A 16729-nucleotide genomic window follows, 5' to 3' on the forward strand; every position below is an offset into this window, starting at 1 on the left:
ACACTGAATCAACAGGCAGTACAGCGTGAATAGGCTCTGTCCAACAGAGAGACAGAGAAGGAAAGTAGCAGTTTATTGAACCAGGTACTTTAGTTGTAGATAGAAGTACTGTCAGCAACATGTTGCTATAGGAGCTGAATATATTGAAGTATTCATTGTCCACATTCTTCTTAACACACCAAATAGCCAAAAACTCATAAGGATGTATGGAGTAGTGTCAGTGGCTTGAGACGGTAAAATAATCCTGCATTTGAGTTGTGAAAATGCTGCACAACAGTGATTTCAGGCAACCTTTCAGAGAGATTCCTTTAAGCAAAAGGAAGAATGACGCAGCCCGTTGGAACACACGTTCAAGAGACACGACTGAGGAAGCGGTGTTGCTAAAGACGTTTCTGCTCATTTCAAAGGTTACGACATAAAACCGGCAGGGGAAAGAAAAGACGTTGCAAAAGTGCAAGGGGGGGGGGGGGGTGAAAAAACAGAAAACACGTTACCCAACCGCACAGGAACCAATGATTTGGTTCCTGTGAACGCTGTACACGCTTTCAGAGCACAAAGACTGTAAACGCTTTCAGAGCACAAACTGACATATACATCAGATCCAGAATGAGTTCCTGCAAAGTGAATAACCAGAGATGGACAGCAGTGAGACATGAGGACCAAACTGTCTGTAATAAGGATGCCATTTGGTACAGTAGTTCAGAGACTATTGACAATGGAGATGTTGACCCAGATGTGAGCAGGTAAAACTAAACTGCCTGACAGTTGATCTCTTGATTTTACAATAAACGGCACTTCCTTCCTTCATTGGGGGTCATCAGGTGGGTGGTATCAGTCTTTGGGGTTTCGACACTGATAAGACCCACAACACCTCCAGCGGGCATCACAGTGATAGTAACAAAGTCAAAATTCAGAGTTTGCCGCCACACGCACACACACACAATTTATTATTATTTGGAGTTGAGCAAGAATTTTACATTATAAGCAACACACTATGCTGACCAAAGCCAATCGCCAGTGGACTTGACATTAACTAGGCTCCGAGTTCTTTCTGAAGATGGCCTCTGTTAGATTTGAAGTGAAGCCGTGTGGAATGGAATAGGGTGAGTGCCACCGATAGCATCAGAACCTTCTGGACAAAAAACATTGTGAGATTAGTCACCACATACAGTAAGTTAGTAGTGTTATTGGGAGAGACATTAACTGATAGCCTTGTTACATTCCTCCATCATTTCCCAATGGTCCTACCCTCCATGCAAAGTGTCTCAAGAGAAACACCCCAGAAAGGAGTGCTTCACCCAAAAATGAAAATATCTCCTCATCCCATGTCGGTAGAAAACCGGATAAAGAAGCTGTGGAATCTCTGCTAGACCGGCAGACAGGTCTCCCGACAACTCCAGTTGTTTTGGAGAATGCTGTACTGTAATTCTTCATGGTGGATCCCCGGTAGTGTTGCACGGACTAACAAACGTTACCAGATTTCTTACCGGCATTGGGGGGCGAGTAGATAATGACTGAAGTTTCATTTTTGAGCGAACTCCTCCTTTAACAGATGTGATCTCAAATCGCTGGCTCTAGTTGCCGAGACAACTTTCCTGTTCCGTTCCTCTTCACACAGATCAGATCTGCAGAAGCACATGTGATCAGATCAGATCAGATCAGATCAGATCAGATCTGCAGAAGCACATGTGCGCGGGCGCAGCTACATGGTGAAGTGCCGCGTGTAGTCGTATTCTATTGTGGGAATGACGGCCTGGACAAACTTCAAGAAAATCAAAAGATACCTGGAAACTTCAGTTCAGGAAAATGCAAATGCTTGGCAGGTTATGACGTACAAATATTGTTTAAAGAGCGTGGTGCAGGTTAAAAATAAATACATCTGAATTTACATTTTGGGCTCATGATTAGTACGAAAATAGCCCCCCAAAAAAAAGAAAAAAGAAAAGGGTGGCATTGTAAATGGTCTTGTGATTAGGGATGCACAATATATCGGCAATCATATCGGTATCGGCCGATGTTGGTCATTTTTTAACATATCGGCATCGGTCCGATGTTGCAATGTTGATATCGGTGATCGGTATCAGTCAAAATGTTCACATTGAGTAAACAATATGATAAATCTATGATTCATGGGCTTTTCCAAATGTTTTGGAAATGAAGAAATTACTTTTTCAAATTCAGTGTTTTTCAGTATGTAAAAAATTTGATCATAATAGAAACTAAATAGAAAATCATATTGACAAATCGGTAAATATCAGTTATCGGCCATAACGACAGTGTTAATATCGGTATCGGCCACAATTTCCATATCGGTGCATCCCTACTTGTGATGTCACAAGAGGAGAATGTTCTGCTAGGGCTGACCCAGGGATGCAAATAAATGGAGAGTGAAAAAGGTGTCAAGACACAAAACCACTCCGAAATCATCCTATTTTGGGATCAAAAAGGTGACTATCACCTAAAGGTGACTAGTTTGCATTCCTGTGACATCACAAGAGGGAGTTCCATTTCAGGAATAGTGCCTCGAGCAGATGCCCCCCCCCGCCCCCCCAAAAAACAACAACAACCCCCCATTGATATACCCCTTCCATAATGTATATCAATGCAACATGGTCTCTAACTTGCACCACACTCTTTAACATCTGCTGCTGCACACTGATGATCAGAAGATGATCATACCTTCATTATATCACACGTTGCTTAGCGTGGTTACAGAGTGCTTGTACCCTGGCAACATGGAACCTGCCTTCACTGTAGCCGTGAGCTGATGGGGAAAGTTAAAATGTGACTTTCAGCTCATGGCTACACTGCAGATTTCTGCTAAAAACAGCAGGGTGTAAATGACGTATTTTCAAGTCAACTTGGCATCGTGGGGCTTCTGGAGACTCGGATTACACCACAGACGAGCATATGGATGGATGGCTTTTTTTTAAACGTTTGAAAAGTGGGTCACCACCATCCACTCTGTTCCCCTGGAAAACTCCTCAAACTCCAAACTCATTTTTGGTGAACTTCTCCTTTCAGAGTCATCAGTCTACCAGCATCACTAGGATTAACAGGAAGGTACAGTTGCATTCTAGTATGTAACAATGAAAATAGATGTTGTGCCTGCCTATTACGTGACCAAGACCAACAATGAGTATCATGCACAAGCAACCAGTAGGGATTATCTTGAGTTTAAAAAAAAGTCCAAAGACCCTTACTACATGTGCCCTCCTATTTCATCACAACTCAGTTATTCATGCACACGTCAAGAAGCAGCGGCAATCACAGTGAGACACATTTAATTCAACCTGTGAATATGAATGAATAGAAATGTGTGAAATATGTGAATATGAATGAATAGAAAAGGATACATGTGCACTCCCAGTTCTCCTCCTCCCTCTGCCACGGTCTCAATAATCTTCTTCATCACTTCAGCATGTCTGCAAAGAAAGGAAAGGATGCATCAGACAAAGTCTCTTATGAAAGGCTCAGTGATAACATCATCAACACTCACCCCGGAGCAGTGTTGTGTGTGAATCAGGCATCCTATACGAAATCCTTTAAGACATTAAAACACTTGTTGTTCCGAGGTCCAGACTAATTCACAAAGGAGACAGAGCTTTTGCAGTCATGGGCTCCCAGACTCTGGAACGACTTGCCTGAGGAGATCAGGGCCGCAAACTCTGTCTCATCTTTTAAATCACTGTTAAAAACCCACCCGTTTAAAACCGCTTTTCAGTGATTTTAGGGCATTTTAGGTAATTTTATTTTCTGTTCTTAATGTGATTCATTTTTGGCTTTTAATGGTCATTTGTGGTTTTTATCCCGCTTTATTCATTGTGCATTTTAAAATTGTCTTGCCTGTTTTATTGTGAAGCACGTAACTGTGTTTTGAAAAGTGCTATATAAATAAAGTTTATTATTATTATTATTATTATTATTACTACCCTCACTAAAAACAATATATTCATTAATAATTTGCTGTAGGTCAAACAGTGATGAACACCCTTTAAAGTCGAGGTGAACCCGTTCATCACGTGCATCTGAGACCGTTTCAGACTGAAAACAAATTGAGAGGCGGACCATATACGGTGTCGATGATTTGATTTGACAATTCTGTCGACTGGCTTTGGCATCGGCCAATCCTGGCGTGTTCCACCCCCAAATCGGGTGGGATTCAGCGTGTTGTCGTGCTACGCCAGTGGGATCCGCGGAGCACCAGGCAGCCACCGGCTTCGTGCGGAGCGAGCGGACAATCCGATGCATAGGTGCTGCCTGCCCGCCTGGAATCTCCGAGAGACGACCCCTGATAGCCAGGGAGGCTGTCAGGCTCGGAGGCGCGCGCCATTATCGTTATAAATGTAAATAATATCCCTGGAATGCGCGTTTTAATGAGCCAGTTACATTTCTTTGCATTCTTAGAGATTATAGTTTTTGTTTTTTGTTCATGTTTCTAACAATTGGCCAAGTTAGTAGTTAGTTTATGGGATAGGAATTCTGCCAGATGACAGGCACTAGGCGCCATTTTCTACTTCATTTGGAAGAGAAAAATATCCAGAAATGAAGATTTGATTGACAGCTGCATGTCGTGATATGATTGGTTGAAATGGGATAGAAATTTGATAGTAGCCTACTACGTGACGTCAGCAAACGGTACATTACTGTTATCAATGAAATCTTGAAAAATGAACTTTTGATGTGAAAAAGTGTGAAAAACTAAAGAAATTTGATTGTTGTGATTTTGTTTGCATACATTATTAAATAGGTGCACTGCATACCCAGGTATTTGAACTAAAAGAAAAGAAAAGTCATTTTTGGGTTCAGCTCGACTTTAACTTAGCGCAGCTCATATTAGTGGGCGTGGCCCGGCGCACTACCTATTCTCGTGTCGGCGCTACACACGGCCTTAAGCATTATAACCACACCTTTTAAGCGTAGAATTATTCACACCGTGCTCATTGGATAAGTGCAGTAAACTAATCACAATGTCCCTTTCATGTTCCATTCCACGGACCGATCCAATCCGGTCAGAAAAGTCAGACCAAAGCGCTCTGAGCTCCCCCCCTCCCTCTTTCATCCACGTCTGTCTCCATATACGTATATTATTCCACATTATTATGCTTCTCAAACCAATCTCACTGCAGTTTAAATACGCATGTAAATACGCTACACTATAGCAAGATCAAAGTGAAAATAATGTTCTAAACGCATCAGCTAGAAAAATATAGCCTATCCCTGGCTGGATGTCATGATGAGATTAGATTGGTGAAAGTTTGGGCAGAATGATATCGTTTTCTCTCGCTACCTTTTCTTATCCCCCACTGCACAGGTAGGATGATGCAACAGCCTCTGAATGACAGGGGCTCAAAACTACGGTATAACAACTTTTTTTTCCATCGGTCATTGTGCCTGTCTGACGCGTGAGAGAGAGAGAGGGGGAGAGAGAGTGAGATGGCAGAGGAGAGCTGCACGCAATTACGCACACACAGTAATATCCGCGGCGCACTGAATAAGGCCTGGTTTTGAAAAGCGTTAAATTAACGCCAGAGGGGAAGATAGCGTTAGGCCAGTATTTAAGGCCGAAAGGCCCATTCTGGCACTGCGCCACGCCTCTTCGGCGTAAATCACATTTCGGGGCCTAAAACCATGATGCTATCTTCCCGAGGCAGGCGCAAGGCGCGTTTTTTTATGCGTTTAATGCCAGTTTTAGCGCCTAAGGCCAGTGGGAAGATAGGGGCCCTGGTTGTTTTCCCCCTTACCTGTGTGTGCAGTGCACATTTTACGGAGGTGGTAAAATAGTTTGTGTTTGTTCACCTGCAGGGGTGCACAGAGCACATGGCCGGAGTGTTTGTTTCACCTGCAGGGGTGCACAGAGCACATGGCCGGAGTGTTTGTTTCACCTGCAGGGGTGCACAGAGCACATGGCCGGAGTGTTTGTTTCACCTGCAGGGGTGCACAGAGCACATGGCCGGAGGAGGGAGGTTGGGGTGGTTCTCGATGGTGACGGTTTTCTTCACATGGTCCTGGCTGATGTCCTCATACATCTGATCTACGCTCAATGGCTGCCTGTCCTGCAAGACACAAGAGAACCACTGAATGCCACAAGGTGTGTTGGGTAAATGCCAGTCTGCGATTGTCTTTTGCTTACTGAGAGTGGAAAACTAACTTTTTTTTATGCAGTAGCCACTGTGTCTGGTAAATTCTGCCAGACACCCTTTTTACCAGCCACTTTTAAAAAGAAATCGACATTAACGGCTAAATATGGCTATACTTCATTATTTATTCAAGTATGTTGACAATAACAATGTTTCAAGCATACAGTATATAGACAGTTTCAACTTGACAGCATAAAGTTTAAACATTCAATCTAAATTGTCCGTAGCTTACTTCCTGTTGCAGTATTTGCTAATACACAATAACTGACAGGAAATAAACTAGAGTCCAAACCGTTTCCTAGCAACAGAATTCCGGTCAAACAGTAAAAAGCTGAACAATTCACCAAAAAAGAGCGGGGAAAAAAAAGGGAAAAATGGAGTTCTGTAATTTACAAATAGCAGAGGATGCAATTAATTGATCCACGAATTAAAACCTTTCATCAGACTCAAAGTGCGCCAATGTCACTTTTGGCCGAGTTTTAAAATGGTTTTCAAAGCACACGCTTTTTAGAAGCTGCTGTATCTCCGACTGTGACGCGGTGCCCTTGAACGCAGCCTCACGGTCGCACGAGACTGAGACAGTCAAAACTTCCCGGGGAGCGAATCACTGTTTACGATTGTGTGGAGGCTACATGATCAAACAGGACACAACATCGCAGCTCTTCAGTGTGGGAGCATTTGGGAACCTTGCAAAAATGACCTTGGCTGATTGAAGAAGACCTATCCGATTTACCCAAGCTGCTGACAAGATGCAGTTGCAAATGGCTCAAACTCAACTAACTTGCCATTAGGGCTGTCCTGTAAAAGTGTAATGATCACTCGAGACGAGAGACCCCTGAGTCGATGGAGATTCCTCAAGTCGAGCAGTCGTTTTTCCCCCCCATCTAAATTCCAATCTTAATTTCATTTGTTAATTTATTGTCGTTTAGATTTATTTAGGCCTATTCGTTTTTGAGAAATAGGCTATAGAACTGTTTACGTTGTTATCCACGTAGGCTACATGTTGTTTTCATGTTTAAAAGGTGAAATAAAAAAAATTGGGCTATAAGACCTTAATTAAAAAAATATATATGTGTGTGTCCTGTCTGTCTCATTATTCAGACAAATGCATTATCCAATAGCCCGACGTCGGCAATTCAAATCTTGCATGATCAATGCAGTCTCTTATTGATTTTTAAATGCTCAAAAATATGCCCCCATCATGCTGTTGCATTGGCTGTTAATGCGGTCGAAATAATCACTGAAGATATTCTTATTTTATTTTTTTTGTATAGAATAGTCGAATATTGGACAGTCGAATCCGAGTCGAGGACAGCCCTACTTGCCAAGACATCTTCCAGATCAACACCACATCTACTTGCATCAAGACAAGTTCAAAGTAAATTGTAAATTGGTGGCAAGTTGCTTACTAAACAACCATTGAGAATTTGTTGTGAATAATATTTCACGCTGGTGTGTCACAATAAATAAGCGAGGATTAAGAGACAGTCTTCATAGGTGTCCTGTACCCAGGGTACAATACCTCATCGTATCCAAACAGCCAGAGTCGAGGAGTCTGGTAGTATTTATCATATGTAATGTACAGGTCATATGTTCTAGTCTGAAGGATGGCGTCTTCACTCCCGGTCTCTGCTTTGGTTTTAGATTCTACCATTTTACTGGTGTCCAAGGTTGCCTGGAGAGAGGACAAAAACACCAAGAAAGAGTGTTGACTGATGACGACGACATCAATCTCATGCGATATATGAGTGTTACAGGCCTCTGAGCATTTTACCTCATCCGTTTCCAATAGGCCACTTTCCTCATATTCTGAAAGGACAGACATCATCATCACATGACAACATCACATGACACCATCATCACATGACTCATGACAGGCATTCTGCTATGAAACGCATTTAAGGAGAAACCTAACAAATGCTTTTTTTAAGGGCGTCTTTGTCCATTTCCAACCCTCTTTGTATCATTACAACATCCGAGGGGCAGCCTTTAACTTGTCTTCATGTTTTCCTGCACAGAGAGCTCCGCAGTTTATTCCAGCACTTTCCTGTACACAATGATGCAAAACGCATCATTCTGTACAGGAAGTGAACGGACGTTGCTCGAGGGCGGCTGTTATTGTTTCTTATTATTTTCTCTGTATGCGCGCATCCACGGAGAATCACATCGAGATCCTTAACGAGCGTTAATGACCAGCTGGTGGGGGGGCGGAGTTTCTGCAGGCAGTCAAACGTGGATTACTCGATTCAGAAAACAATAAAACACAAGGTAAACACTGTCCATCTGCTTTATATTACAGAGATTATAATGATGCAAAGCGGGTTGAAAATCGGCAAAGCCTTCCTTTAACTGCCGAGGGTGTATTTAAAGGATGGGTTTGGCAATTTTGGAGCTATATATAATTTGTCTCTTATATAACTGCAGTCCTTGTCATTATTGTCTGTTGGTTAAAATACTACAGGTATGGAAGAGACCAATTATATACAGGTCCAAAATTGGTCCACAAAAAAAGCTCATCCATTGAGCATTTTTTGTCAGGATGTGAGGAGGACACAGTACCTTCCATATCTGCTGCTTCTCCTTCTTCATCATCATCATCATCACCGTTGCCCGTGCCACGTGCTGCAGAATTGGCATTCAAATTCCTGTTGTCCTAGAAGAGGAAAACAATTGAAAGGCCCCATGTGTAACTGCAGTATGACAACCACTGCTGAACCACTACTGTGGTTTCAATCAAGCTTTTAATAAGAAAATGGAATGGAAGTTTAGAATGGGAATGAGCTGAATGGAAACATTAAAAAAAATCCCCAAATATACATACATGTATGCACACACACACACACACACACACACACACACACACACACACACACACACACACACACACACACACACACACACACACACACACACACACACACACACACACACACACACACACACACTTGGGGCGGAGCATCTAAGCATCTAAGTTACATGGTGCAGTAACACAGCTTCCAGGTGCAGAGCAGGAATGACAGAGGCGCCATTGTCCCCATTAGAAGTCAGTCAGTGTACCATCAAAATGATTTCACAGCTTTTATATTAAGGCAAAAAAAAAGTTAGGTATTGGGGCTTTAATTAGATGAAGATGGAAGCAAGAAAACGATGAGGCATACCTTATTGTCCAATGAGATTTCTTGTACCATATCTGTAACTGCTACCACACCTGCCAAAAAGCATGACAATCAACAGTTGTGGAGATATGTGGTCCTGTGGAGCTCAATGGGTACTGTAGGGGCGGGGCACTATCAACACTGCACGGGTTGGGGGTTCCATTCACAATGTACGCAGGCTGTAGTATATTGAAACACTGTGTCCAACCTGATCCATTCACAATGTACGCAGGCTGTAGTCTATTGAAACACTGTGTCCCAACCTGCGTTGTGGTAGGTGTCCACCCAGCCCCCGTCTCCATCATCTTCCTCTATGATGGCTTCCAGCTCGTCGGAATACTCCATCTGTTTACATCGCTTGTAACAGGGAACTGCAACCAGAGAACACAAAGTCAACACAGACACATGAATACTCCATCTGTTTACATCGCTTGTAACAGGGAACTGCAACCAGAGAACACAAAGTCAACACAGACACATGAATACTCCATCTGTTTACATCGCTTGTAACAGGGAACTGCAACCAAAGAACACAAAGTCAACACAGACACAGGAATACTCCATCTGTTTACATCGCTTGTAACAGGGAACTGCAACCAGAGAACACAAAGTCAACACAGACACATGAATACTCCATCTGTTTACATCGCTTGTAACAGGGAACTGCAACCAGAGAACACAAAGTCAACACAGACACATGAATACTCCATCTGTTTACATCGCTTGTAACAGGGAACTGCAACCAGAGAACACAAAGTCAACACAGACACATGAATACTCCATCTGTTTACATCGCTTGTAACAGGGAACTGCAACCAGAGAACACAAAGTCAACACAGACACAGGAATACTCCATCTGTTTACATCGCTTGTAACAGGGAACTGCAACCAGAGAACACAAAGTCAACACAGACACATGAATACTCCATCTGTTTACAGCGCTTGTAACAGGGAACTGCAACCAGAGAACACAAAGTCAACACAGACACATGAATACTCCATCTGTTTACAGCGCTTGTAACAGGGAACTGCAACCAAAGAACACAAAGTCAACACAGACACAGGAATACTCCATCTGTTTACATCGCTTGTAACAGGGAACTGCAACCAGAGAACACAAAGTCAACACAGACACATGAATACTCCATCTGTTTACATCGCTTGTAACAGGGAACTGCAACCAAAGAACACAAAGTCAACACAGACACATGAATACTCCATCTGTTTACAGCGCTTGTAACAGGGAACTGCAACCAAAGAACACAAAGTCAACACAGACACATGAATACTCCATCTGTTTACATCGCTTGTAACAGGGAACTGCAACCAAAGAACACAAAGTCAACACAGACACATGAATACTCCATCTGTTTACAGTGCTTGTAACAGGGAACTGCAAACAGAGAACACAAAGTCAACACAGACACATGAATACTCCCATCTGTTTACAGCGCTTGTAACAGGGAACTGCAACCAGAGAACACAAAGTCAACACAGACACATGAATACTCCATCTGTTTACATCGCTTGTAACAGGGAACTGTAACCAGAGAACACAAAGTCAACACAGACACAGGAATGCTGTAAATAATAATGTATATTGAAAATACCGTAAACGCATTGTGTGGAGGGCCACATATAATATATTTTGAGAGACAAGCAGAGGGCCGCTTAAAATCGGTCCGCGGGCCGCAATTGGCTCCCGGGCCGGACTTTAGACATGCCTGACCTATTCACCTTATGTAGCCACGCCCATTTGACCCGGTTGTGTGGTCGTGTGACGACTTCCGGCTAAAAAAAAAAGAAGAAAAAGAAAATGGCCGAGTGCTCCAATATCATCCAACTCTGAATTAACTAATAATTTAGCCAATTGTATGTAACATACCAAATAAAAGCAAACGGCAATGTCTAAGAATGCAACGCCATGTAACTGGCTCGTTAAGTCTCGCATTCCAGGGAATTACGTCAACGTCTGCGGGTCTTATAGACATAAATGGCTCGAGCTGCGGTTGGAGGAGAGAAAACTATCTGAAGCTTTCTTTGTTGGAGTCCAGGTATGTTTTACAAGAAAGTGCTCGTCATCGTCGACGATAACGTCATCTGACCTGGCTAACAGTGGATACTCCGCTTGCTTGCTGTGTACCGAGCTCAAAGTATTAGGCTACGTTCTTTGTTTTACCCCCTGCACTGTCCGCTACAAAAACAACTCTCTTCTTCATGACGTTCTTTCATATTTCGCGCCGTGACCGCCGGAAGTGTTAACACGACCCGGAAGAATTTGGCCCACCCCCGCGTCTGAACATAAGGGGAATAAGATCTGCAGGTTGCTCTTCCAGTCACACTGGCCACGTTATCCAACTCATTCTCTATAGAACATAGCCAGATTTTAGATCCTGAAGACATCACAGCTTCAAGTCTTTGTTATCTACAGTAGTTTCCAGCGTGAGGTGTTTATGTTCATGAATAGTAATGAGACTGTCCTAGACCATAGGAATAACAATACAAATAGGTCAACTGTGAGAACAGAACAAAATAAAAATGGAAAGCTATACACATAAATCCACATCGTACCATTGCGTGTTAGGAGAAACTGTTTATCCTGGGGCAGGTATGGCTTCACCTTGGCCTCCTCCCCAGATGCCCTAAAGGGAGAAGTGACATGAAACATAGGCCATATTACTTGACAATTCACATTGTCTCTTCCTTCTTTTATTATATATATGTTCTTATTCATCAGTTTATTCAAAAACAAATTCATCAATCACTTAGTAAGAATATTGGTGCAAGACTGTAATTGAATCTCGACCAGCGTCAATCAGTATTACGGTAATTTACAAATAGATTTTGGTCGAGTGGAATATTGTGTTTTCAAATCCGACAAGAAACAGGGAAGTGTGCACTGTAGAGCATGTTGAAGACCCAGACAGCGTCAGGTAATAATACTATGAAGTCATATCCTCATTTGACACAGGATGAGGAATGTTTAAGTACTAGTCATCGTAGGCGCAGCTCTGTGTCAAACTCACAGAGGTCTGGAGAACTTAAGGTCCTTACACATCAAGAGTGATGCGAATATACGGCACGAAATTGCGATGCGAGTTTTGACCCACCTGTCAATCACAGCCACATATGTGTACACGTCGGAAGCGAATTTCTGAAAAATCGACCGTGGTTCGAAAAAATAAACACCGCAATAACGCTGGGCGAAACTTCGCCGTTGGTATGGACGGTTGCATTGACTGATATAGGTTCGGAAAATATTATTGACGTGCGAATTAATCGCACGAAAAAAACGTGCTTGGTGTGTAAGGACCTTTACTCATCGTAGCCACACCTCTGTGTCAAACTCAGAGGTCTGGAGAAGGTTGGATAAGGAAACATGCTGGATAAGGAAACCTTGGGGACAGTGTCTTTGTGTCACTATTTAGCTACTTTTCAGACCCCCCCTGGCGACTTTATTTCTCAAAGCGACTAGTGACAAATCAGGCGACTCTTTCTGACCACGGCAAGCAATGTGTTGAATCCAGTGCATTTGGCAATAAATTGGTGCTGCCGGGGTTTCTTTCTCTTTCTCTCTCTCTGTCAGTGCTTCACACAGATACACAGATACAGAGTGACACAGCGGGTAGGGTTGCATAGGGTTTGCTTGTCAGGTAAAACGGCGTATGGCGAATCTGGCCAGCCTTAATATCACAACGACTACACCGCGGCGTGGCGTGGCGTGGCGTGCATAATTGTATTATGCAAATGAGTGTGCCAAGTCATCTAGTGACTCTCTGAGCAGCCAGTAGCTACTTTACTTGGAAAAGGGAAGCGGCCATTCTCTGTGTTGAAAAAACACACACCACAGAAACAGCGCCTCTGGTTTGTTTTTCTGACCAGGTAGAAACAGCCTTTTTTTGTTTAGCTACGCCAACAATAAAACTGGATGGAAACTTCTGAGACTTGCTGTGTTTTTGTCAGAAGTATGCTCTTCTTGACATATTGATGACGCCTTTATAGTTTCTTAGCTTTGAACTTCTGCCCGTACAGTTACAGTACTAACAATATTAGTAAAGAAACAGTATATCTGCCAAGCTATATCTGTAACGCTTGACCACCATCAGACATACTGTAGGAGGTGTAAATCGTACAAATACCCCAAGTGAGTAAGCTGATGTATTTTGTGATAATTAGCAATAATCAAAGATGTTACTATAATAACAATAACATCTGTTAGGGGTGAGCGATATGGCCCTAAAATAATAGTTATGGGTATTTCTGCGATAACAATATTCTTGACGATATGACAACAAAATATTGAAAAATATGGTATTACTAGTTTCAAGAAATGTAAAAAAAATAAGTGTTATAGTTTTATATGTCAGCATAAACATAACAGTTTGCCTTCAAATATTCAAATATGCTTTTAAATATTACCGCAGTTTATTGTACATGCTCTTTTGGAACTAAACCACTTCCACGCTACTGAAGTCACTCCCTTTTTTGGAAATAACTCCTCCCCCGCGGAGCCTCTTTTAGCCATGTGTGTTGTTGCTGTGCTTACGTCATACCATTACGCAGCATAATGGTGTGATGTCATTACATCAACAAGTCGGAATAGTGCCATTCTCAGGATATCACGATATGAATTTTTGACGATACGATAATGAATTGTAACGATATATCGATAACGATACGATATGTCACACCCCTACTATCTGGACTTCATGCAGGTTAAAACACACGCCCCCATTGTTTGCAAGTGCTGTTAAGTCGAGCCTGGTCTAATTTAAATATTTGGAGCTTGTCATCTCCTTCATTTGAACACTCTCTGAAACACTACTGCAGCTCACACAGATCTGTCAGGTTCCCAGAGAGGCTGTGGATGCTATCATAATGAGGGGATATCTGTGATATAGCTCATACTCACCATTTCCATGTGGGGCAGTGGTGAACCAAGTGATCGCCTGCAGCTACAAACTAATATCCAACAAAAGACAGGGATAATAATGAGGGGTCATTCTGAGAAGAGGCTACTGGATTGGAGAATGGCCATCTAACGTTAATGTTAGATGGGCTTCTTGCCAGCAGGTTACAGTTCTCACCTCTTCTGGTGTAATTACTCCTGTCTCTTTGAATTTGGATTCCTGAAATGAAGAAGAAAAGCAACACACAGTATCTTAGAGCAGAGGTTTCCAAAGTGGGTTAGGGTTAGGGGTAGTCTCTCTCCCCAGACTCAAATATTACGTTGAATCGCTGCGCTCCGCATACTACATAAGTGAGTCTGTGCCAGTTCACAGCCACTGCTGGTTTTGAAGGCGGGTTGAAATTGAATGACAGGTCGTAGCACCGATGAGAGAGCAAATGGGCTGCGCCTCCCGTGTCGTCTGATCGCAAAGTCGTTACTGATTGGAGAGGACTGAAGCCATCACTGGCATATGACTGGCCAAGTGAAAGGTTCCCTCCCATCACCAGCCGGCTGAGGGAAAGTGTCCCAGACCCAGAGAGAGATCTGCAGCATGCAGTAACGTAGTGTATCAGCTTAAGAACTCTCATGCCGAGACTAGGGTTAGGGGCACCCAGAGTCAGAAACTAATGAATGCCTTCAGACAGACATGTCTATGTATTTGGTGTAGTCTGAACTGAAGGACAGTATGTCAAACAGCAACATCAGGCTATCTCGGCTCAATTGTTGAGTGTCTATGGGATCAAATACATAATGATGATCCCATAGGCATCCAGGAATTCATTGAGTGAGTGTTGTCAGGGGGGAGGCCCACAGTCTCAGACAGAGCAGAGGGACATTTGACCATCTGTTTACAGAAGGTACTGTTGTTAACTCGCGCCTTGTGACGTAACCTGACGTATCCATTAACGCTAGCGACATTCCATAAGATGCCCATCACTCAATAGGGCTATATTTAACACCGACAAGAAATGACGTGCGGCGAATAACGTTAATGCAATGCTGTACCGTTAGCTACAACAATACAGCGTCGACATCAACGTGTTTGTGTTGAAGTTATAGGGTAGCATTGCTAACACAACAACAACGTATCAGCAAGCTAATGTAGTTTACCTTCAAGACTGGAGTGAGGAACTCGGCCACGCCCAGCGCCGTGCCTTTCACCTGGTTGATCACGTTCTGCATTCTGCACAGCTCAGCTGATAAAGTAGACTACTATTCACAATAATGATGATTATTTGGACATACTCATGCAGTCAGTGCGGCTCAGTGGTGCCACAGTGTCACAAGAGCAAGTCACATGATATGTCAGAGGACCGATACTTCCTGTATCGAAGTCTCACGAGAACAGACGGTTTTTTTCTCTAACTTTATTGACAATATGTCACATACATACAAACAAACGTTAACAAATTTAAGAACACTGAAACAAGGAACAGCCAGGATACTGAAAATGTATCTGTACATCTCCAAACCACCTGAGCTTCAAGTGTAAACCAGTTAGACGGGGGGGGGGGGGGAATCTAACTTCATCCTTTTGCTTAACGGAAGCGTGTCCTGCAACGGACAATATTTTTACAAAACTCCTGTTAAAATTGTGCTTCAACACTGCTACAATGATCATGTCATGTTTCCGTGTAGTTTAACGGCGAAAACGTTAAGTCGAACTTCTTTCTAGCAACATACCGTTGAAATAATTTCTTTTAGGTGTGTCTTTGATTTACCAGAGTCGGGGAACGGACGCTACCGCTGGCGTCTTAACTGAAAGCTGCTCTTGTCCTGTTACGGACAGCTCACTCTGCGGCTCTGCTGGTTAGCAAGCCAGTAGTCTCGCTAGCCAGCCTCTCTCTCTGACGGAAAGGAAGAGAGGCTGGCTAGCGAGACTAGCAAGCCAGTGGTTAGCAAGCCAGTAATAGTCAACAAAGAGTGGCTTGTAGTGGTCGCTGAGTCCCATTTTGCTGCATTATTGCCACATGCTGGCCTTGTTGTGTTTTAGACAAAACTAGCGTTAGCTAGCTAGCAAGCTAGCAACTTTAACGATCACTAACTCTCGTCGCCCAAGCACGTCTTATGGCTTTCTGTCATCAAAGTCACTTTCCTAAAGTAATTTGACATGTTACCATGCACATATTCATATGAAATTCCACATATTGACACATATAGATGTATAAATTAGTTCCACTTTCACAAAGCGGCGATCCAGCAACTGAAATGCCTGCTAAAGTACCAAACCACGTCGAGAGACCTCTGACCTGGACGTGACGAAACAGGCGTCCAGGTGTCCGTTGCAGGACATGGTTACGCTAGACTTTAATAACAAGATCAATAAATAAAAATACAAGATACACAAGTGCTTGTCACACACACACACACACACACACACGTTTTTGTTTTGTTTTTCCCATTTTGCGGAAATCATATGGCCCTGCTCCCAAGGCAATGGTAGGGTGCTGGCAACCTCCCTGTATGGACAAACGTCATGATGG

The 16729-nt window shown here is 42.9% G+C and overlaps 1 protein-coding gene across 1 annotated transcript; it reads right to left on the reverse strand.

The window, feature by feature from the left end:
- Positions 1 to 15503, reverse strand: LOC310773570 (ubiquitin-like-conjugating enzyme ATG3). Its single transcript, XM_083633479.1, has 12 exons — positions 15357 to 15503; positions 14383 to 14424; positions 14208 to 14257; positions 11867 to 11937; positions 9559 to 9666; positions 9299 to 9348; positions 8700 to 8793; positions 7915 to 7949; positions 7663 to 7815; positions 5929 to 6056; positions 3357 to 3425; positions 1 to 1784 (listed from the first exon to the last, which is right to left on the reverse strand). Exons 1-12 carry the CDS (start codon positions 15426 to 15428, stop codon positions 1703 to 1705), a joined length of 954 nt encoding a protein of 317 aa, XP_083489605.1. The 5' UTR covers positions 15429 to 15503; the 3' UTR covers positions 1 to 1702.
- Positions 15504 to 16729: the final 1226 nt, after the last annotated feature.

The sequence above is a fragment of the Poromitra crassiceps genome (assembly GCF_964638095.1).
Source record: "Poromitra crassiceps genome assembly, chromosome: 3".
Taxonomy (NCBI): Eukaryota; Metazoa; Chordata; class Actinopteri; order Beryciformes; family Melamphaidae; genus Poromitra; species Poromitra crassiceps.